The 24,829-nt window shown below is 46.5% G+C and overlaps 1 protein-coding gene across 1 annotated transcript in view; it reads left to right on the top strand.

The window, feature by feature from the left end:
- LOC147455322 (uncharacterized) overlaps positions 1–24,829 on the top strand; it is a 117,435-nt gene that overhangs the window by 46,505 nt on the left and 46,101 nt on the right. The window contains exons 2-4 of the mRNA XM_086514128.1: positions 2,640–2,665; positions 2,731–2,841; positions 16,299–16,457. Of these exons, the coding sequence (XP_086370254.1) occupies positions 2,640–2,665; positions 2,731–2,841; positions 16,299–16,457 (296 nt within the window). The remainder of the gene's footprint in view (positions 1–2,639; positions 2,666–2,730; positions 2,842–16,298; positions 16,458–24,829) is intronic.

Below are 24,829 nucleotides of genomic sequence, written 5' to 3'. Positions count from 1 at the left end.
TTGTCCTCTGAGAGTATGGATCAGCTCTAGCCAAAAGTCACGAACAGTCTCTGCTGGTGGCACAGGGCGAGCCTCAAAGATGCGGAGACAACGGGCCCGCCAGATGAACCAGAGAGCTAGGCCGTTGATGAGCTCCCAACACTCCTCTCTCTCACTGCACCACTCCTGTGGAGTAAGGTCTGTAGCAGGCTGGAGTGTAGGTCGCCCCCCCTGTATCACTATCATCCTGCTGGTGGAAGATAGCTCAAACTGAAGTGCTGGGCCCGTGAGGGTGGACCAAGCCGCTGGCCCCCCAGTGTATTGTCGAGCCGTGGAGAGGGCAGGCATCAGCCGAAGAACTCGTAGCCATACCTGCTGGGCCGAGGGGCAGTCCCAAAGACAGTGTCGCTGACTCTCCACCAACTGGTCACAGGCTGTACATGCGGCCGAGAGACCACTATGCACAAGCCAGCTCCCTACTGCTGTGGCTCTGTGTGCAACCAACCACTGGAACAAAGTGACGCGCCTCGGCTGTCTGGAGTCCCATAGCCTTTGCCAAAAAGCTGCCAAGAACTTAACTGTGAGGCCCTCCTCCTGCCAATGACGTGCTGCAGCGGGGCGGGCCTCTCTCTGTGCTGCAAGTATATGACGTCCAAGCCGAACAGTGTACTGAAAGAAGGGGACTCCTGGGCGGTTTGCAAAAGAGAAGGGGTCCCTCTAAAGCCACTCACCAGGATCCCACTGTACTCGTGCCAGTGGACAGCACTCCCAAGCCCATAGCCTCCAGTGTCCTGTCTCAAGAGCTGTTGGGTCAGGGTCTATGACGCAAGTCCTCCCACAGATGCCCACAACTCGGATCCTCTGGAAACAACACTCTGCTACCTGCGGGGCCTCTACTGCAACTCGCTGTAATCGTCCCCCACCTTGAAGCTCGAAGAACAGGGCTGGGATAGTCTCAGAGCAAGCCCTGGCTGAAATGAGAACCTCCAGTCGTGTGAAGGCTCCCATCCACCTGGGTGCTACTGGCTCGAAAGGCATGAGCCACTCAGCTGGAACTGACTCTGAGATGTCCTGACACTTGCTCTGAACCCCTCTCATGCCCTGTAGCTGGATAGCTTGCACCTCCTCTGACAAACCTGTGAACTCTAGCCAGTCACCTAGAGAGCGCGCTGGACCTGCTGCCATGGGGCCCCAAGAAACATGAGGCCTACTCCCAACCAAGTGGCCTCTCTGAGTGCTAACCATGGGGTTCCATACGAAGGGCTGCCGTCGGCGCTCCTCCGTGCACCTCGGCTGTCTCTGCTCTAGGCCACGCCGTAATAGCTCCCAAGAACGCAGCAAACTCACAGCGAATCGGTCCTCCAGTCTCCTGCTCAAACCAACTCGGCGCAACTCTGTAAAGATCCATCTGGTCGAAGGTTGCCAAGGGCCTCCTGACTGAGGCACCCTGGCACGAAGCCTCTGCAGCCAGAACTCCTTCCAGGGCTCCTCGCCTGGAAGAAGTCCTCTGACGATGAACTTCCCAAGAAGGGCTCTGCTCTGCTGTGCTGGATCAATGATCCCAAGCCCTCCCTGCGAACAAGGAAGTGTGATGACCGACCAAGCCACCTTGGCTCGGGCAATCTGAGTGTCACAATCCTCAAAAAAATGATGCAACAGGAAAACCAGATAGTCTTGAATTGTATTGAAGCTGTGACAGACTCCCCTATCTTCATGTATGCACTTCCAATGAAAGAGGATGGACTACCTAAGTTCCATCCAACTTTATACCCGGTCTACAACAAACTTGTAGATCAAACGAGATATATCTAGATCTAGATTATGGACCAGAAAAGGGAGTGGTAAAAATAAAGCAAGGACCTACGGGTTGCATGGAAATCTATCCTTACTGATACTGAAGAGAAAAGTACGTTTGTATAGCTCAAAAATGACCTCATCAATTTCAGTGAGTTGTGAAGGCACCCTTAGTTATCATTTTCTAATAACCAAGGCTCATGTGAAGATTCCCTAAGATCCAAGTCATGCCAAGAGCCTACAATGGCTGCACTACAGGAGACAAAGCTCTGCAAGCTGACAATTAGTACTCCCTTTCTAGCCAACTTAACTGATGGCTGTAAGTGAAAGGATTTGCCCCTCTTTCACTCAGAGCGGTCGGTTAAGCTGGCAATTATTCTATTCAGCCGCCTGAGCCCTTGGGTGGGACGGGGCTCTAATATGTAACATGATTCGTAGATCTCCTTGAATTACTACATTGATCTATTGTGTCACCTAGGCATAGAGGTAGAAGAGGACAATGTGTGAAACTTCGTTGAATGTGGTACAGAAGGATTCCTTTTCCTTTTGGTGAGGGGTTTGAACCATTGTTTTAAGATTTTAGTTCATATTATATCACCCTTCATGTATTAGGTTTGTTTGGTCAACCTTCACTTGCCCACTTATTCACTTCCATGACACTCCTATTTAGTAATTTGGCCGTGTACAAATGTGGTTGTTTATCATTGGTTTTGTAGTTTTTTTTGGCTTTTAACTTTTCAATCTCTCCCCCCCTTGCCCAAATGTCTCTTTCTTTTCCAGCTATCTGCAATTTTTTTGTGTCTGCAAATCTTCTTTGTGCGTCTTCTTCAGAGAGAGTTTTTGATATTAAGGCTTTTAATCTGTAGGCTATTTCAATGGAAACATACAAAAGGTACGATGCTAAATTCAAATGTCCAAGACTGCTATCCTTCTTGTAGTAAAGGGTGATTCTTGCAGTCTTTTGAGGCCTTACAACAATTAAATTCATCTTCATCAAGCAATGATCGAGCTCATACGGAAGTTTCAACTTTGGGTACATTGAACCAGACAAAATCAAGCTTATTAGAGGTACCTCATATTTGAAAGTCTCTCTTTCTGACATTAAAAGAGGGCACCTCTTAAATCTGGACAGCTGAAGTTTATTCAAGGGTGTTAAATGCTTTTTGTTCAAGAAGGCAAGAGAAAGGTAGGCATTTTCCATTATGAAATAATTGTATGGTTTTTCTCTTGAAACTTTAGAGGTATATAATTGAGAGCATGATATGTAGTCCAGCCTATGTTCTTGATTTTGGATAGCACACAAGATCAATGTTTCATTCCATTGATCATCTCTGTCTGACCTAGGAAGAGCAATTACAAGTAAACTGATTAGTTTTAAGGTTCGTCAAGTTATGTATCTAGGTTGTTGTTTTGTTAAATAAAGAGTTTAGGCTGCTTGTTGGTGTTGTAAATAGTTCTCTTATAGCCTTAGCCCATATCTGGCTATGTTTCACTAGGGTGGTCTAAGCTATCCCCATATTTTGAAGCTTGTATATTCCTCATCCTTTTTGATTCTAGGTTGGGAGGTATTATAGATAAATAATTTTTTGTTTTCACTTAGATTTTCTTCTTAAGTATGTTCAATGAGAAATGAGGGTGTTTTCAAAATATTGAGAGTTGTGATAGTTAGTTCATGCTATTGCTCTACAAAGTGCTGTTTAAGTTTCCAATTTAAACACACTTTTATATTCATCTAAAAGACAGGTCAACTTTGTTGTGTTGCATGGACAAGAATGGCCCGATCAACAATGTCGAAGGAATGGGATCAATTGTCTCAAGGAAGGTCTATACAATGGGCATTAATTGTTGCCCTTATCTAGCGGTAAAAAAAAACCTTTGTGCTTCTTGAGGGTGTGGTCAGCTTTCTTGCTTTGTTGTGAAGCGCCATCATGTCAAAGTCGACAGTGCGGAAGCGTAGAGACCAAGGGGAGAAAGCACGAGAGAGAAATGAAATGATATATTAACGTCTTCAAAAGGCCAAAATGACCTATGAGACCATCAGATACAAAGTGGTGAATCTAATACAATGTCTGAAGTACAAGTACAAAAAGTACTGAAAGTAAAAATGAAAACTGAAAATGAAGTGTGAAATGTGAAATGTGAAAATGTAGAATAGGCCCTCAATGACACTCTGGGTGTCGTGCTAGAATGCCTCTGATCTTCTGTTGGAGTCTCCGTCGATGTAGTGTGCTCCTGTGTCTCGGTCGTGGTCGTCTCGATCTCCCGAGCTCAATCGCCCTGTCAATGAGGGTGCCTTTGGTATGAATGCGGGTACAACCATGTGCCGGTGGTTGGTCTCTTGGCTCCCTCGATCCAAAGAAGTCTGTGATCTGTCTCTGCGACTGTCGTACTCCATGTCTCCCCAACAGACTGTCTCTATGTCGGTGTAGCTCAAGTAGATATAAGCCAAGGCATCTCTGGTCCTGATACCTCATGACTCTATCTAGGGGTCCAAAACCCTCCCTGAATAAGCAATGGAAGCGCCCTCGTATCTCATAATACACAGTGCAGTGGCATATGTAGTGTAGCTCTGTCTCTGGCTCTCTACCGCATAGTTGACATATCCTAGACTCTGGTGGTATCCCTCTGAATCTACCCGTCTCAATCTCCAGCTGGTGTGAGGATGTGCGAATCTGACCAATAGCACATCGCAAATCATGAGATAAATGAGTGTCCATGTAGCTCGGACGAGTCACAAACCCATCCCCTGAAAGTTGGAGAAGGTGCTCTTTGTAGAAAGCCATCTTCGTGCCCAACTCCTGTATTGGCTCTACCCATGTCCTCCTGGTGTCCAACTGTATAAGATCCTGTCGAATGAGTCTAGTGATCTCCGTCCGTGTGATTGGCAGGGAGGGTGCATCCAGGGAATACTGAAAGGGAGGCAATCTATCCATGTTGAGACCATGCCTCTAAAACCATGAGGTCATCTGTGCATACCAACATGATGCATCTCCCTGCATGGCTAACTGTCTAGAGGACTCAAGAGCCAGTCTAGTATATCTGCCTCTATGTGTATCCCATAGACTGTGCATAAAGGACACTGATCTGGTAAGAGCCTCAATCTCTATAGGAGGGGCGGCTACCTCCGCTCGAATAATCGCATGTGGTACAGAGGCCTTGGCTCTAATCATCCGGGATATCATAAATACCAACGGTCTCTCCATGTTCCTCCAACTGTCATGATTCATAGATGGTCCCCAAACTTGGACCCCATAAAGCATAGCTGAAGCAACCAAAGTATCAAAGAGCCATAGTTTTGTTCGTGGTTCTTGAAACTGAACCTGCGAACACATCCTCTCTAGCCCTCCTAATGCCACATAGGCTCTGGATAGTCTAGTCTCTGCTGCTCTCCTCAGGGTAAACCTCGGTCCCGTGAATACCACCCCCAGATATGTATATTCATCTGTGTACTCCACAGTGTCCTGGCTATATACGAGTGTAGGTGCCGATCTCTTGACCCACTGTGGTGTGGTGTTAAACACCATAACCTTGGTTTTACCAAGGTTCACAGACAGTCCACTATCCTCTGCAAAGTTGTGCAATGCATCCAAATGTCTTTGCATGCCCTCTGGTGACTCTGACATCAACACAATATCATCAGCATATAATAATAAAGGGATCCATGTCCCTGCCAGCTGAGCGCCTCTGTCACCCTCTCTGTCAATGTAGTCATAGACCTCATCTACATACATACCAAAAAGTGTAGGGGACAAAGGACACCCCTGTTTCACTCCAATAGTGGAATGAACAATGTCAGAAATCCCCTCAAGAGTGCGTACCTGGCTAGTCACTGAGCCGTATAAAGCCATGATCCCCCATATGATCTCTGTGGGTACTCCCAACTTCAGTAGCCTGTGCATCAATCTGGCCCTTGGCACTGTGTCAAATGCCTTGCGGAAGTCCACAAAGCAACAATACATCCGTCTCCCATGTGCCCGACCCTCCTCAATAATGGCTCAGAGTGTAAGAGTATGGTCCAATGTGGAGAAACCCCTCCTGAATCCAGCCTGTCCTGCTGCTCGTATGCCCTCATTTTCTGCCCATTTACTCAGTTGCTGTTCAAGAATGGATGCATACAACCGTGCCAATGTGTGCCCTATCATAATAGTACGGTAGTTCCCTGGTACTGTGGGGTCCCCTGCCTTGAAAAGAGGTACAATAGTAGATAATCTCCAGGACACGGGTAGTCCCTCACACATGACACCGTTAAACAACCGCGCAAGAACCTCTGATAGTAAATCTCTAGCATGTATCAAGTGCTCTGCCACCAAACTATCATGATCATATGCTCTCCTAGTCCTCATCCTGTCAATGGCGTTCTTCACCATCTCAGTGGTAAAGAAGGTACTAGTGGCTGGACATGGCTCTAGAGGGTCTGGTAATGGTGGTTGCCCAAGTACTGTATATAATGATGCTGCATATTGACCCCAAATCTCGGGAGAGGTAATCACTGGAGGAGGTGAGTGCTCATGGAAGAGATGCCAGGCCTCACCTGAATCTCGGCTCAAAAAGAGCTGATACAAATCACGTTCCATCTGGGCTAAAAAGGCCCGCTTCTTCCGTCGCACTAAACGCCGAAGGGCAATCCGAGACTGTCTATATGTAATGACTCCAAGTATAAGCTCGCTCTGAATCTGAACTCTCATCTCTCTGCACTCCTCATCATACCAACTATTCTGAGGCATGTTCCTAGAACGTCTTCTCTGACCTGGTTGAGTTTGTGGGTATGCCTCTGCTGCTGCCCCATGCAAGATCTCCGTCAATAAAGTGGTGATCTCCTCCACTGTATATACAGGCTCGGCTGCCCCCATCCGTCTGTAAATCTCTTCCACATAAACTGAATCCGTCTCTGGTGTAAAAGTATACCGTGTGTGTGCAATCCTCCGTGGTGTCTGAGAGACACTATACTGGAAAGAGACTGAAAAAGTCAGGAGAGCATGGTCCACTGCTACTCCAACAGGCCTAGGGCCCACACTAAGATCTTGAATATGAGAGATGCAGCTCGGTGAAGTCATGACATAGTCCACTGTACTGGCCCCATGTCTGTGTGGAAAGCATGTGAATCCCCCAGACGAAGGAAAAATCTCTAGACCATTAAGTATGGCCAGACCATCATAGTTACCGGGGAACGTCCCCTAGCCCCCGTTCCGGCGTTCCGGGGGGCAGTTCCCGAACGTTCCGTAACGTCCCGGAATGTCTGACGTTCCGGGTGGCCAATGCAAACCGGAACGGCCGTTCCGGAACGTTCCGAAACGCCCCCGGACCGTTCCGGAATGCCCCTGGAACGATCAACGGCTACAAACAAATTTGGCAAAAATTGAAAAAATTGAAGTAAATGTTTGGGCTTCTTTTGAAAGTGTGCAAGGCCTCAAGGACTCCTACAATGCACCCCCCTCCCCCTTTCTCTTCACAAGCTAATCCTCAAGGCTCAAGCTCTCTCCCTCTCACTCTCAAGATCTCTCCCTCTCAAGACTCACTCTCTCAAGGCTCAAGGCTTCAAGCCTTCAAGCTCTCTTCCTCTCCCTCCCACTCTCTCAAATCTCTCCCTCTCCATCTCTCTCTCTCTCTCTCTCTCTCATCATCTAGTCATAGCAAGGTTGAATGGTCTTCAAAACGAGTTTTTTGTGAGTATTAGAGTCAAAGCACTCTAATACTCCTTGTATTTAAACACAAGGAGCTAAAAATTGCACTATTTGGGTGTTTTTTATACCTCCAGTTCCGCGACGTTCCCGTTCCGGACCCCTAGCTCCGTTCCGCGGGGATCCCGTTGCCGTTCCCGTTTCGCGTTCCGCATTCCGGGTAACCATGCAGACCATGCGTAGTTGTCATCTCCATGAGATATCTCCCATACTCTGTGTGCTCTTTATCCTGTGAGTGTCTGTCAAGTCCCATCTCCGATATATCCATCTCTCTAAGCATCTCCTCCGAGGTATCATAAAATACCGTTTGGGAGTTGGCCGTCCTGGCATTAAAGTCTCACAAGAGAATGATATCTCCATCTCTAGAGAACTCCCATATGTCATCATCAAGTATAGAGAAAGGGGATTGCCCTCTAGGTGAGGTATAGACTGATGTGCTAGGGGTGAAGTAACATATAGCAATGTATGTGAGAGAGAGAGAGAGAGAGAGAGAGAGAGAGAGAGAGAGAGAGAGAGAGAGAGAGAGAGAGAGAGAGAGAGAGAGAACCAACCAACCTTGGCAATGAAATAACTGATATGAATACAATGGGGGATGAGGGTTGCTTATATAGCAACCTCAATACTTTGCCCTACTCAAACTTTGACAAATAGTAAAATAAATACCTAAAAGCCAAACTAAATAATGGGATCACATTGGGCAGTTCACGAGCCAAAACTCTCATACCCTCTTCGCAACTTATAGTGAACATAAATAGTGAGACCAAGTCGGTGAAGAAGCTACCATGGACACCCCAACAAAGGATCCTTTCCATTGGATACGCCTCGGGATTGCTACTCTCAACTTTGTACTTTAGAAGAATGCCATCTTGAGTACCGTTTGCCTTTTAGAAAATTGAAAGGTGAACACATTACGTTCAAAAAAACTTTCCAGATAGTGAACTTTGAAACACATCCTGTCCATAATCCGACCAACAAAAATGGATCGGTGCACTCATCCATAGTGTTTCAGATACGTGTGATTGGTTCCCTGCCAGATGCATGTACCTTGAACTCTGACCCACGGGTTCGAACACCGATAACTTGAACTCCAACACAAGGGTCCAAATTAATTATATGCAGCACTGTTTGCCCCTCTTTGCCTCTCACAAGCCTCTCTCTCGCTGAAGCTAGTGGCGGCAACTACCCTCTGACTAAATTTGGTGTTGTGGCCACTGTGGCCGCTGCCACATGTGCCATGCCGATCTCCTCCGTCAAATCTTTATTACCGTCATCTCTGTTCAGCTTGCCTTTGTCTTTGTCTATCTGTGAGTTCTTGCTTTTGCCTTTGGCTTCAAACTCCCGAGCCAAAAAAAGCGTCATGTCACATTTATAACAAGTGTTGTCGGACCTCGTGGGTACCGAGGCAGCTAACTGAGTACTGGTATTGCCATCCTTGTCAAGCTTGCCTTTGACTCTGTCCTCTAGCAAACTCATGCATTTGCGTGCCCCCCCCCCCCCCCCCCCCCCCAACCCACCCACCCCCACCCTTCGCGTTGCATCCCCTTGCTCTCTCGGTCGGGTGCTCGCCCGCCCATCCCCTTGCCACGTACAACCCTTGTTGGCTGTTTTTCCCCACGCAGCTTCCTGTCCGCTCACCTCCTCCCCGCTTCGTCCATTGCCCCCCCCCCCCCCCCCCCCCCGCCTCAAAGACTTCACTTTGCCTTTGCCTAGATAGTGATGGATTTCTGTTCCCCCCCCCCCGCCTCAAGGACTTCACTTTGCCTTTGCCTTTGCCTAGATAGTGATGGATTTCTGTTCCCCCCCCCCCCCCCCCCCCCAAGACTTGACTTTGCCTCTGCCTCGATAATGATGGATTTCTGACATTGCTCGCCGGAGCTTTCTTAGAGGGTTGTCTTCATTCAGTCCCCTTTCCTTCACAGCAACATACACAGATGGAGGCTCATGCTCCACCCTAGAGGGATCTCAAGAAGCCCCCTCGTCCGACCTTGCAGATGCTACCATCTCACGGATAGAGCAAGCGAGCCTCGCGTAGAGGTGGAGCGCCTCAAGGCAACCTATGTTATCTGCAAGATTATTGACACCCGACCTAGCAGAGGGGAGGTGCGTGATGATTGATCTCCTCCAGGCTCCCCTTTTAGCAGAGGTGGGCAAGATCATCCACGTTCAGCTTCTCGAGCGCGGCTACTATCAGATAGAGTTAGAGACTTCCGAGATGGCGTCCCAGGCCATTGCGATGAGCCTCCTGGCCATCCGAGCAGCTAGAGCTCATTTTTGACACTGGTGCCATGAATTTGATCCGGCTACCTATGCTCTCATCTAGGAGGCAAACCTACCCATCTCAGTCTGCTTCCCAGGCTTGAGGAGAGAGTACCTCCTGCTCCTTTCCAGGATTGGCTTAGAGATTAGGACGGTCTTGGAGACACCTCGCGCACAACAGCTGAAGTAGCTGCTAAGGCAACTGACATACCTACTGTACGCATTCTGATTTGGTACATGCACACCCTCCCGAAGGTCGTTCTACTACCTCGGGTGAGTGGTGGCTGGTTGTGTCAGAATGTGGAGTATTTGGGCCTCCTGATGAGTTCTTCATTTGTCGACAGATGGGCCATCTAGAGGAAGCCTAGACTTTCGGCACAGACCTAGACGGAGCCTCTTAAGGCTGGCCAGACAGAGCAGACAAAGACACAGGGAGCTCAAGCAGGTTCCTCCGAGCCTGATGCCTAGGCAAAGGAGGACTGGCAGCAGGTTGGTGGTCGACGTTGCCAAGGACCACCACTCGAGAAGGACACCGGAAGGTACACGTCGAGAAACCTTTGGTTATATTCGTCCATGGTTTCGGTGGCAAGCATTTTCAAGTTGCCCCACTTTGCCAAAATCCGGACTTCAAACATAGAAGTCATGTAACTACGTGCAAAAACTGTCTTGAAAGCTTGCCAAGTCCTTGGAGTATGCGGTTGTGTCGCAATTGAACTCCACCATTGCATAGCATAATCTTTAAGAAATCCCACTGCTCGAGAAATCTTGGATTCTTCTGTATAGTTCCCTAAACCATAGATGTTGTCGAATTGTTGTAGGAACTGCAATCCTTTCATGCGATCTTTCACCCCGGGAAAAGTGAGAAATTTGTCTGTCGTGCCACCATCTTTGAAATCTTTGGGTTGGTTAGGCGCATATCTTGGGTATGGATAATAAGGGTATCCATATGGGCTCCAACCATTGTAGTCTGGGGGCGGTGGTGGTGGTGGATGTGGGGGCAATGGCTGTTGTACCGGATCATGGTCAGATGGTTGCACCATATTCTCGAAAACTCCCTCGATTGGAACAGACGGCTGAAAAGGTTGCCGGTTGGAATCTCTCGTACTTTCTGATGCCGAAGAAGGAGGTACCACCTGTGGTATCAGAGGGGGTAACATGTAGTTCAAAAATTGTTGAAAACTTTGCAGCATCGAAAGATTTTGCTGAAGATGCCGCGAAAGAATATCGTGAAGTTCGTTGAGCAGAAAGTTGAAACTGCAAATATTCTGTTGTATCCATGAATTCCAAGTCTTGGGTTCTTTATGGCTTATGCCCTGTAAGACAGAGCGATGAAGACGGGAGCGCGTCCGATGCGCGATGAAGTTAAGGGTGGGAGTGGCTAGTAAGTTCGGTGTCGGCGGCCCAATAATATAACACTGTCACAAGACCAGCACAACGTGCCAATAGAAAGGAACAAACTGGACAGACTTTTAGCACTTCGATAACAACTGAATTGAGAGAGAGAGAGAGAGAGAGAGAGAGAGAGAGAGAGAGAGAGAGAGAGAGAGAGAGAGAGAGAGAGAGAGAGAGAGAGAGAGGACACACGACACAGAGTGGCGGGATTCCACCCCAGAGAGTATTGGCGCCAAACCTTGACTCCCCTTTCAGTATTTCTTTATATTGCATCAACACAGAACAAGCCGGTACTCCAGACTCTGCACCTTCTCCAAGAAGCATGCCAGAGAATGAGTCCTAGCCTCATTTAAAGGCCCTTGGCTTGAAAAGCAGTTTACATGAAAAGCCTTCAAACTCAAAAGCTTTTGGTTCAAAAGCAATGCCAAAAAGCTGCCAGCATAATTTACGGAAATCCGTATAGCTGCCACATCAGCAATCAGCGCAAAACATAGAAATCCGTACAGCCTGTTACATCATTATGTCAGTGCAATTTTCGGAAATTTGCCACGTCATCAGTTTTTGCGTGTGGATCCTGCTTTATTTTAGTTTCTTTATGTCACTGGGGTCCCATCGACGGGGTCCCCATAAGTTGGTAGGACTTCTTCTTCTGTTACTTGTTCTCTTAGGGTTTAGGCCCCTCGGCCGGCATTTGCAAGTTGACTCCATTCTTCAGGGCTTTGACACGTCAACAGTTTGTTACACAATGTGTCTACATCCTGCTGCGTCTTGAGGTATCACAACAAACTTGGCCAGTGGTGGCCAAAGAGTTTGAAGCAAGTCCGTAACCCCTAGGTCTCCCATGTGGTGAGTGAACTCTAGGGCTTGTGTCTGCAGCCACTCCAACACTGAGTCTATAGTCCACTCAGCCTGGTCCCTGCCGCATAGGGAAAAAGAGAACTACTGAGTCCAAGGCCTCTATCCCCCTAGCTGCAAGGAACAGTACATGAACTCTGAAGCAGGCTGCCTCAAGGTCCGGTGAGGGTGCCGAGAAATCGTGTAAACCCCACTCACCCGAGGAAGTAGGATAACCTTGGGGAGAGTGAGTGTCCCTAACCAGAACACGTACTGAGGGAATGTCGGCCGCCTTGGCAGCAACTGAGGCTGCCGTGCGAGGTGTCTCTAGGACAGTCCCAATCATTGAGCCTATCCTGGACAAAAGTGGTAAGTACTCCCTCCTCAAACAAGGAAAGCAGACGGAGATCAGAAGGTCTACCTCCTCTACCAAAACATCAGAAGCTGGGTCAAAACCATGTCTCCACTGTCGAAAGTGGGCTCGAACTGCTCGGATGGTCAAGGGGCTTATCGCGATGACCTTAGACATATTTCGCAGGTTTCAAACTCTATCTAATAGTAGCCACGTCCAAGGAACTGAATGTCCAAGATCGTGTCCACCTCTACGAGAAGGCGGGCCTGGAGAAGATCAGGCAGCTCTACTCTGCTGGGTCTGGTGCCGAGAATCTTGCAGACGACGGAGGTCGCCTACATGCGTTCCACCTATGCAGCTAGGCTCGCTTGCTCTGTCGGTGATAGAGCAAGTCGCATGGTGGGCTCACCGAGGTCGGGCGAGGGGACTTCATTGGAGTTTCTCTGTGGTGGAGCTTGAGCCTCCATCTGTGTCTTGTGCTGTGAAGAACTGGCGGAGAAGCGTCGACGAAGGGGGAAACTTCTGCTGGACCGAGGACGTCGAGGGTGCTGGCGAGCCTGACAAGCAGGAGTGGCTAACGGTAAAGTGCAGGCGGGCGGGGCAATGGGCTAACGGCAATGTGTAGGCGGGCGGGCGGGGCAATGGGCCGGTTGGCGGACAGGGCAGCAACGGGGGACGGGCGGGCAGTGGGTGGGGATGGCGATGGGCAGCGGGTGGGGCTGGCGACGGGTAGCGGGCAGGGCAGAGCACGCAGGGGACGGGCAGGGGGGCTGCGTGCAAGAGGGTGGGGAGGAGGGGCTACGTGAGGGCAAAAAGGGGGGGGGGGGGATCCATCAGGAGCATTTTTACAGTACATAGACCTATTTTCCCTATTTTTGTCATTTTTCAATTATTATTTTTAAGTGACTTTTGTTGGAAACTAGGTAGGGAAATTTCAGTAAGTTAATATATAAGCAAACCTGGCAGAAGAGGTAGCAGGAGCTTCGGTTCAACAGGCACCTTCTTAACAAGACCCCCCCCCCACGTAGTTGACCTAACGTTTTTTGCAAGGAGATCCAAATTCAGCCTTGGCGTTTTTGCATTGCAGATCAGCAGATCCACAACAAGCCACAACAAATCAGCCCTAGCGTTAGCAGATTTGCACAACAGAGACCAGATCAGCTCAGCGTTTTTGCTTCAGCCTGACACCCTTGAAGTTTTTGCAGATCTTCGCGACAAAATCAGCCCATAGACCAACGTTGTCAGTTTTTAGCAGTTAGAACCCGCAGAAGAAGTCCCAAACCTCGTAGATCTCACCATCCCGTAGCAGATCCTGGCCGCACGGTCAGATCCAGCGTAGTTTGCAGTTTCAGCCCGGAAAAAGTAGATTTCAGCATCTGCGTTTTCAGCGCGTGGTCGCCGCATCATCACCATCGACAACGTCACCGACATAGAGTTAGAATTCAGCAGAGAAAGATTTGCGGATTTCAGCCCTTAGCATTTTCAGATTTCAGCCTGTCTCGTCGTCGTCCTCATCGTCGGTGACATCGTCGGCAAGTCCAAGCATTGTAGAGATCTGTGCAATCATAAGTAGACCGCTCTCACCATAGAGAGTAGCCTTCGGAGGAGGGTTTGACAACATTTTGGTGTCGTATTCTTATATCTCTATCTGTCAGTCTCAGCACCTTCATTCACAGTGTTCACCACTTTGTTTATATCCATTGCACTCTCTCACTAAAGGAACGTAAGGCTCTCCCTTCCAAGTAAAAGGAACCTTGAGCACAGTTCTGAGCACTCATCTTGAGCAAAGTTCAACATTCACTTCCGCTGCACCTTACAACGGATTTCCGCGTTGCGTTGAAAGGTGCTGACGTCGCATACTGTACGGAATTCCGCAAATTACGCTGATTGCTTTTTGGCAGTTTTTGTTCTTAAAAGTTTTTGGGACAATTTGCTTTTGAGTTCCACTCTTGAGATCATCTGGATGTAGAATCTGAGAGCAGAGGTCCCTCGGAAGTTGTTCTTTAAAGCAAATTGTCGCAAAAACTTTTAGGCCCAAAAAACTATCAGAAAGCAGTCAATGTAATTTGCCAAATTTTGTACAGTATGCGATATCAACACCTGTTAGTGCAAAACGCAGAAATCCGTACTGCCTGCCATGTCAGCATGTCAACGCATTTTTCGAGATTTTCGTATTGTTGTTTGCGTAAATCGTGGGTATGTTGTACAACTGCCACATCGTCAGCTGTCTGCGTCCGAGCAATGGTGGCGATTGATCATTTTTGTGACGCCACGTATTTCGATCTCCATGGGGAGCATGAGGACTGGAGGATTCAAACGATTCTTCTTTATTTGCGCAGCAGGGCGCTTACTTGGTGGTGCAACATGGCAGAGAAGCCTACGACGTGGACTGATTTCTGTGTGAACTTCAAGAAAGACTTCGCCAAAATGGAGCTTTCAAGGAAGCGCTCACCTTCTGTAAGGTGGATTCCATGCACGTTGTGCACATGTATTTGCTGGGACTACATGAGGATTACCATTGGGCTTTAATCAAAGACAGCCCCCACTGACGTCGAGATGTAGTGGCAAAGGCTAGGACGTTCCATTTGATAAATGGAACGATTGCTCTTGAGAAGACTCAGCTCAACCTGTTTTACTTGTGGAATTCTAGGTGCACATAGGGTTTGCATGAGACATTTCACCCATTTATTATTATTCCCAGTTTTGTGGATTTTCTGGTTTTGCCCGGCCTAGAGTTGGCTCACTATATCACTGCAGCCCGAATCCACATAATGGTGATCTTGTATCATTCTTCTTCTGCAATTATTGACTCTCTCTCTCTCTCTCTCTCTCTCTCTCTCTCTCTCTCTCTCTCTCTCGTGTTCTAGGGTGTTTCCCGTGTTCATGTCTCTCTTCTGCTGCACACTTTGATATAGTGGACCTGTATTTTAACAAGGTGGCTCCTTTCTCATTGATCCAATTCAAGCAGGGTTTCTTGTCTGGGTGGACGATAGACATTTATTGAAATGATGCAATGATAGCTTTGTATGTGTTGGATGCATCCAATTCAAGCAGGGTTCCTCATACGGATGGCTGATAGACTCTTTTTGAAATGATGTGATGATAGCATCGCACGAGTTGGATGCGGCCAATTGTCAGAATCTGGCGGAGTACAATAGGAAGTTTTGGAAGGCATTGTTGCCTAGAGCTCCTGCAAGGTTGTGTCAGTGCTTGAGTAGATAACAAAATCTTCTTCTTGTTTTAACAAGGACATTTAGGATTATTAAAATCGAGAAAAAGAGTTTCAAGGAAAATTTATTTTAGGGCAAAAAGTTTTCTAGGTAAATGTTTCAAGGGTAAAGCTGATAAGAAAAAGAGATCATTCAGCCTGCTCTTGCACAAAGTGAAGGTCAGAAAAGACACTTTATTGGTGAAATTTTGAAGAGGAAAAGTCTTTGATGTAAAGAGGGAATTGCCTTATTTGTGAGTTGAAAAGGTATTGTGCATATTAATGCCTCGAAAGTCCACTGAAACATATGACAAGACGGAGTAAAAGGTAAAAGTCCAAAGTCTACTGCAAGACTTATGCCAAATGTTTAAGCTCATATTGTTCTATCAACCAATGTTGTTGACATACTTGCCTGAGTGGATACCTTTTGATTACTGAAACTGAAATGGCATGGAAATTTAAAGCTTATGCTTGCTATAAGCTAGGGCTTTTCTAGGGCTGTATCGTATACTGGTCTCTTTATCTGGGAGTATGTTGCAGAAGAAAAAGCTCAAGCTCTTGGCTGGAGAGTGTGGGAGAATGGTAATAAATTGTTTGCTGTAATCTATTTGTCTACCCGGATTGAAGATACTCAAGTTTAAGCTTGATTATTCTTTTCTTTGGTATATCTGTTGGTGCCAATCCCTCGCTTTGATTGAAAATTGATTGAAGATTTGGCATTTTTGGTCGACTATTCTATTCGAAGAATTTTGATCACATACGTATGTAAGACTATGGTCCTAAATTTTCTTTTCTCTCATTGCAGGATTTCAAGGAGGTTGCTGCAGTTGGGAGCATGGTTGAAACAGGGGAGATTAGCAGCATGACCAATGTAGAAAATTGTAGTACAATGAATTCACATACTTTAGAAACTTATTATGCCTTTGAGAAAGCCATTTTGAAGCATGAGAACTCGAGTATGAAGGTGCAACACCTGCTACTAGCTTCTATGGATACATTTAGAATGTTAATTAGTTTTACTTTAATTAAGTTTAGAATCTTTTTGAGCATGTTCGAATCTTTTATCCCAATTAAACATTCTGCAGGCCTTCTATGTAAAGTGATTCGCTTGCTCCTTTCGGTTCCTTTTTCTGGATAGATTGTTGTATTGTCTGTAAGGTTTGGCCGTGACATAGGCATGTGATGTCAAGAATGTTGTCTTAATTTATTAACTTTGTCCTCTTTGTGATGAGCGTGCTCTTTTTGATGCAAGCACAATGTTTTATATTGGATACGTCAGCAGACTTCACAAGATAGAATCTACTAATGGACCTATCCTTCTCAAACGTGGTTTGCAAGCGAAAGAAAACCTCAAGAACTTCAAGAACCAAGACCCCCAAGAACCCAAGTTCTTCGTGAACTTAAGAACCCAAGACCCCCAAGAACCCAAGTTCCTCGTGAACTTAAGAACCCACACGAACCCACAAGAACCCACGACTTCAAAATGGTCATCACTCGAAGCGGCATGGATGCTTCGCTTGGAGGTAATGAGCATGAGAGAGGCGAAGAAGAATTTTCCCCACCAGGAGGTTTTTCCGACCCTCCCCCTTTTCCATCTACAACAAGGATTGCACTAACTCCTATGGAGGCTTTCGATCTACAACAAGGATTGCACTAACTCCTATGGAGGCTTTCGACAAGAGGATGATGGACAGTAAGTTAGAAAGCGAAGAAAGAATCGCAGCCATCGAGCGTAAGTACCAAGAAAGAATGACAGCCATAGCGCGTGAGAGCGAGCAAGCACGCTTGGAAGCCAAAGCAAGAGAAGCAGAAATGGATCGTATGCACGCAGAAGACAAAGCAGAAAGAAAAGCAATACAAGAATAGAGCGACCGACAAAACAAAGAGTTCTGGCGACTCTATTCTCAAGTTCAGGCACAGATGCAAGAGATTTGGGGAAAGGAGACTGTCTTAGTCTCTTCTTCTCCGAAGCATGACACATAGGATTTATATGATGATTTGAATGACAATGATAAGCATGATGATCTGGATGCCAATGATTTGGATGACAATGACAAGCATGATGAGTTGCATGAAGATGATGTGATTGTTCACAAGGATGATGTGTTAGTGGATGCTTTTTCTAGCAAAGCTAACCTCGTTGTAGATTCGATCAATCACGAAGAACCGATCTTGGCTTTCGAGTCGAGGTCCAAAGAACCCCCACAGGACGATTCGATCATTCAGGAAGAAGCGATCTTGGCTCTCGAGCCTAGGTCTCAAAGAACCCTCACAGGAAGTATTATGTGTTCGCATGATTGGTACGCACGCATTGTTTGAATGTTTCATTCGTGATCGTTTCCTGTATTTTAGTCAGCATCGTTATGTGATCCCTTTTCCTAGGCATGACATATTGTATGTTGAGCACGTTTCTCTCATGGATGAGCACGAATGTATGCGGTTTTTTCATGACAAGCTGAAAAGTATGCATGTCAAGAAGTCACATTCCATGTCTCTTCCTTGGCATGACACAGTTTCCGAATGAGCACCAAGCGTGGGCATTTCCATTGTGTTTTGCCATAGTTGATTGCTCTAGATCATAAGAGAAAGATTCGATCTCATTCTTTGCACGTGTTTGATGAACGGGTGGTCACTGTGTCTCTATGTTCATCTACATTGCATACACAGTCTTTAGAGAAGACAATATTTTTTTCCTTCACTTTACATGGAATGGGTATGTTCATGGTTTTGTGTTGGAAATGGTTTTAAGAATTTTCAGCCATGGAGATTCTTGAAGACGAACGAAGCAGGTCTCTAGACGAAGTTGAAGCATCGAAGGAGCCACAGAAGACTTTGTGTCGGTTTCGACGCGGCCCAAAGAAGCAAGCGTTGCAGACCTTTATTAAGTTCAAGTATCGCACGACCCACCACACATCGAAATGGGCCGGCAAAGAGTCCCTTCCAGGATTCCGGATGCTATTTGCGATCTCCCTCGACGCCATACAGTTCGGTACCAGTACCTCACTTTGAAAAGGAGGGGATGTCACGTGACACATCCAACCCTATGTGTCTGTGGACAAGCTACAGCATGATCAGGGTTGAGTCAGTCCAGTCTGTTTAGATTTAGAAGTGATCTAGCACTTTTGTAAGTCTATTCGTAGACCGTGCATGCCTAGTCACTTAGTGTAGATGCATATCCTCTGGTTGCACACAACATGATCATCAATATTCCCTTCAGAATCCATCAGATTCAGACAGGGGAATTTTCCAGTGCATTTAGCCTATTTTCCCTATTTTCCGTATTTTGGGTATTTTCGCTTATTATTTTTAAGCGACTTTCCAACAAAAGTAGGTAGGGCAATGTTGCTAAGTTAATATATAAGCAAACCCAAGTTAGCACTTTCTGGCATAAGAGGCAGCAGGAGCTTCCCGCTCAACAGGCAACTTCTCAGCAGAACCCGCAGAACCCCCCCAACCTTGGCGTTTCCTCTCACAGTAGGTAGCGTTTTTGGATCGGACAACCTTAGTAGTAACCCCCATTCTGGCGTTTCCAGCATTGCCTTGATCGCCATCATCACCAGCATTACCTAGCGTCTGCAGATTCCTTTCATCGCCAGTAATCCCAGTTTTGCTAGCGTTTTCCAATCCCAACCCATCAGCGATTTTGGAGTCCATCAAGCCAGTGTTTTTGGATAAGGATACAAGCAGCCCAGCGTTAGTGGTTTTCAGCCATTGCCGCAGTAGAACAACAACGTTTTCAGCCCTATGGGACAGTAGTAGAATCAGCCCCAGATGGTTGTAGAAGAACCCCCATTTTCAGCCATAAAAACGCAGCCAAAACAGTCATTTTCAGCCACCCAAAACAGCCCAAAGATAAGCAGATTTTCAGTAGATAGAAGACCACAGATTTCAGCCCTAAAGTCGTCGTCGTCATCACCGTCGTCGTCACCGGCATAGTCCCAGATTGCATCAGTCCATTGCATCATCATTGTACCACTTTGTGCAATCAATAAGTAGACCACTCTCGCCGACGAGAGTGGGGCCTTCGGAGGAGGGTTTTACAACGTCTCTGGTGTCGTATCTCTCTTCTCTCTCTATCTCTCAGTCTCATACACTTGCACGCACAGTGTCCATTCACTTTGTTTGTGATCATAGCACTCTCTCATTAAGAACGGAAGGCTCTCCCTTCCATAAGAACAAAAGGAACCTTGAGCACAGTTCGGAGCACTCGTCTTGAGCAAAGCGCAAATAATCATTCCGCTGCACCTAACATTGTTTGTCATAAAATCTAACATCTAACCAACCCAAATGATTTTCTTATATTAAATTGATCATTTAATGTGGGAGAATAAATGGGAACAAGGGTTAGAATATAGACATGTGCTTATGGATCTGTCTCAACACAGGGCCAAGGTTAAAGGGGTTCAAATGAGAGATGGTATGTTAAAGAGCAATGCTACCTAATGGAGCTTAAAGAGCTTACGGTTAGCTTGATTAAAGACCTTCAAAAGTTAGTGTTAAAAAGTCCTTTGACCTTAGGCAAGCTAGGGTTGACCTTGAGTTGGGAACCCTACCCAAGCATGAGGTGCTTGTCGGCTTGCTAACTAAAGTGCTTAAAGTGTTTGTGGGAACCTTGCCCAAAGCTTGAGGTGATTTTTATGCTTAAAATGACTAAGGTTCTTGAAGTGTTCAATTCAAAGATAAACTCTCAAGAGGCATAAACGGTTTCCATGCTTGATTGACTAATTGCTTGAAGTGTACAATTCAAACCAAATGACTTAAGAAGCACAAAAGACACATGTCAAGATCCTCCTAATGTGGCCCTCTTGATGTGCTTGAATCCTATTGAATAGGCTTTAAAGGGGTCCAATGAAAATTTAGATGCATATAAATAAATAATTAAGTTCTCTCTCTTTAAGAGGCAAAAGAGGACACATGTCCAAATGATATATATATATATATATATATATATATATATATATATATATATATATATATATATATATATATATATATATATATATATATATATATAGAGAGAGAGAGAGAGAGAGAGAGAGAGAGAGAGAGAGAGAGGTGGACCAAGCATGAGAGAGGGTATACTCTACCCCCCCCCCCCCCCCCCACACACACACACACACACACACATTCTCTCATGTGTGGAGTGCAAAGTGTAAGAGCTCCATCTCCTTCTCCAAGCTTGTTGAGAAGTGGAGAGCCTACACGAACACTCTTGGCTATGGAAATCTCATGTGTGGAGTGCAAAGTGCAAGAGCTCCATCTCCTTCTCCAAGCTTGTTGCGAAGTGGAGAGCCTACACGAACACTCTTGGCTATGGAAATCAATTCCAACCAAGAGCCATTCTTCAATGCTTAAGCTTGCCATCTTCTTCATTTTCATTACTATGCTATTATGCTATGTTAAGCAAGAAGAGTGATGATAAGTGAGGAACTATTTCTTTCTCCTATGGATGATTCTTCTTTCTCTTCCCTACCCTCATACCCCGCTAGCTCTCTCCACCTTCGAAGGTTTTTGAGGCCTTAGGATTGAGGCTTGGGATAGTTAATGCTTTTTGTAAAGTTTATGTTATGCTCGTGATGCATGAAGCTTTCCACCTTCATAGCATCACCAAGGTCACAAGGAACACAAAGATTGTATTGTAACAAGTCTCTCTTGATGGGAGAATCTATAATACAAACGCCTTTTGGAGGGGGGACCGCCAACTCCAAGTAAATCTGGTCCTCAACTATTGTCATGTTCTCTAATACTCTCTCTCTTGCAAAAGTATTGTTCATGCCAAGTTAATTAAGTACTATGTTTATGTTGCTACCATCAATTAAGTTCACCCCCTATGTTTTCAAAGTAAGCTCACAAAAATGCTCACTCTAATTTTCTTAATTCCGCTATTCTCAAAGTTCAGAGGCCATTTCTATTACATTGTTTGGTTTCTATGTAGATGAGGTTTCAAGTTACATTGAGAGGGGAGGTGACAGAGGAGAATAGCTAGCAGGGACATGGATTTCATTACTACTGTATGTAGGTGGTATTGTGTTGATCTTAGATTTGCCAGAGGGAATGCATCGACACTTGGATGCATTGCACACTTTTGCTAGTTATAGCGGCTTGTCGGTGAACCTTGGCAAGACCAAAGTTATGATGTTCAAACACCACAATAAAGTGGGTCAGGCAATTTGCACCGGCCTTCACATATGGCCAACTGACGGTTGAGTATACAGACGCATACACTTACTTAGGAGTGGTCTTCGGTGGTCCAAAGTTTTGCTTGAGGAGAACAATAGAGACCAGACTGATGAGAGCATAGGCAGCTTTGAAAAGCATGGAGAGGATGTGTTCGCAGATTTAGTGTGAAGAACCTCGAACGAAGCACTGGCTATTTGACACATTGGTTATTTCAACTATGCTTTACGGGGCATAGATATGGGGATCATCAGCAGACCATCATAGCCAAGCTGACAGTACTGATGGATGGAGAGGCCTCTCGTCGCTATGATTTCCCGGATGATTAGGGCCAAGGCTTTTGTACCACATGAGATTATTCGTGCAGAGCTTGCTGCTCCCCCATTGGTCGTAGAGGCACTTATCAGATCCGTCTCTTTTGTACACAGTATCTAGGATCTCCCCAAAGATAGATATGCTCGTCTAGCTTTGGAGTCTTCTTGATAGGAGAACCCTCGAGTTATTTCGACAGCTAGCGCCACAAGGGTACACAACATGTTGGTATGGGTAGATGACATCCGTTTCAGTCACATGGCTTCAACATGGCTAGACTTCCTCCATTCCAGTGCTCCTTGGATGCACCCCCTCTCTTTCTCACACACGGACAAAGATCACTAGACTTATACGTCAGGATTTGATTCAACTAGACACTAGAAGCACATGGATATAGTTGGTACAAGAGTTGGGCACAAAGATGGCTTTCTATATAGAGAATCTCCTCCAACTAACAGAGAATGGATATGTGATCAAACTGGCCTATATGGACACTCATTTATCCTATGGAATACGATGTGCTATTGGTCAGATGCGCACATCATCGCATCAGCTAGATATTGAGACTGGCAGATTTAGGAGGGTACCAATAGAAGCCAAGATATGCCAGTTGTGTCATATAGAGCCAAAGACAGAGTTACATCACATTTGCCAGTGTCCGGTATACTATGAGACACGGGGCCGCTTTCTTAGAGACTGCTAGAGTCATGAGATATCAGGATCAAAGATGCCTCGGGTTGTTTTTGCTAGAGCTACGCAGACAGAGTGAGAGTCTCTTGAGGAGACTAGGCAGTGGGAGACATTCATAGAGGGAGATCGCTGACTTTGTTAGAGTAGGGACTGAGTAGCCAGAGGAGCATGCTTCACAGCAGACTTTAGAGCACACTTCTATCAGAGGTATATTAGTGGACAGAGCCCCTAAGCTCGAGAGAGCTAGACGCCAATGTCTACGGGGGCGACCACGACATCAACGGAGGCTCCACAAGAGGATCATGACTATTCTAGCACGACATGGGAGACGCCCAGTACGACTGTTTACAGAGGCGGACATTGACGAAGCTCTTCAACGACCAATACAATACTTTCTCGGACAACACCCGATGCCGGGCATCCTCGGGCATGGATGATGATGATGATGATTTCTGCTGACGATTTTAGTCTTTTAGTTTAGTCTTTCACTTTACTTCATTTTATTTTTGTACTCAAACATGCGATTAGATTCACAAGGATTGTATCAGTTTTGTCTCATAGGTCATTTTGGCCTTTTGAAGATGTTTAATATAACATTTCATTTCATTTTATTTCATCTCTCTCTCTCTCTCTATCATTCTGTCATTTTGTCATCTTGTTACTTTGACTTTGTATGAGATCCACCACATTGTAACTTTCTGGTCTCATAGGTCACTTTTGCCTTTTGAAGACATTAATATAACATTTGATTTGATTTCATTTCATTCTCTCTCTCTCTCTCTCTCTCTCTCTCTCTCTCTCTCTCTCTCTCTCTCTCTCTGGCGCGCTGTTGAGCGCGAGGCTGAAGGGGTCCCTGCAGACAGCAGCAAACCCTAGCGTACGACAGTCTGCGCCTAGGGTTTTCATGCAGGGATGCGCAGAGTCTCTCTCTCTCTCTCTCTCTCTCTCTCTCTCTCTCTCTCTCTCTCTCTCTTTGGTGGGTTGCTGTCTGTCTTAGCGCGAGCAGTCTTGTGGAGGGGACGACCTGTTGCTGCTGAGGTGACGAGTTGCGTGCCGAGGAGGTAACGACTTGTTGCTATTGATTGGGGATGAGTTGCACGCTGGGGAGATGGCGACCTGCAGTGGAGCAGCGCGTTGGGCCTGTGGGACAGCAAGGTACACCCCCCCCCCCTCTCTCTCTCTCTCTCTCTCTCTCTCTCTCTCTCTCTCTCTCTAGCGCGAGCAGGTCTGCAGGAGGAAAATGGCGGGCTGCTGAGCACGCAACCCTCTTTGTCTTAGCGCGAGCAGACCTGCAGGAGGAAAATGGCGGGCTGATGAGCACGCAGGTGCGCAGAAATGCAGGGGGAGCAGATCATGCAGGGATGGACCAGCAACAGCGTGTGACTGCAAAGGGGAAGAGAGGCCTTCAGTATCAAGGGAACTATCTGCAGCAGGTGGTGCCCGCTAGTGAACAGAGAGGGCAAGTTCGCAAGCCGCTTGGGAGCAGGTTTGCATGCTGGCAGGTTTATGCAAAGCAGCTCTCACCACCAGGTTCAAATAGGCTGCGTCGACAAGCAGCAGACCAGCGACTGTGCAACACGCCCTTATGGTAAAAGCAAAGGAAGGGGGACTCGCGTAGACTTAGGGCTTGTAGGAATAGAAAACAGGGGCCGTTATGATGGAGGTCATGAACGCTTCACTAGGCTAAAAGTCCCCCCACGGAGGCAACCTTCATGCTTACAAACACGCGGATAACACAAATGGAAAGGGAGATGAAGGAGTGGAAAGCAAAGATGGAAGGATGGTGGAAGGAGAAGGCAAACCTTCTTCAAATGTTCCTCAACGAAGACACAATGAAAGGAGAAAGAGGACCTGCACGTAGAGATACAAGCACTTAAGGCGGATTCACAAGCACTCAAAGAAGAGGTCTCAGCCCTCAAGCGAGAACTTGCAGATAGAGCAAGCAATAGACTAGAGGAAGGTGAATTCCAGTCCTCAGTGATAGAAGAAATCAAGGTCATCAAGGAACAAGTACGGATGATCAAAGAGGAAGAGAAACAGAATGGGGCAAAGACGTCCTCGTTCACGAAGACAGAGAAGAAGGCGGATGAGGCCGAGAAATGGATAGAAGTCGCTAAGAAAGGGAAAGGGAAAGAAACCACATCTATCTCCACACCA

Source organism: Adiantum capillus-veneris, chromosome 6 (assembly GCF_014529385.1).
Source record: "Adiantum capillus-veneris isolate H3 chromosome 6, ASM1452938v2, whole genome shotgun sequence".
NCBI lineage: Eukaryota > Viridiplantae > Streptophyta > Polypodiopsida > Polypodiales > Pteridaceae > Adiantum > Adiantum capillus-veneris.
This window is presented reverse-complemented; position numbering and strand designations above follow the sequence as displayed.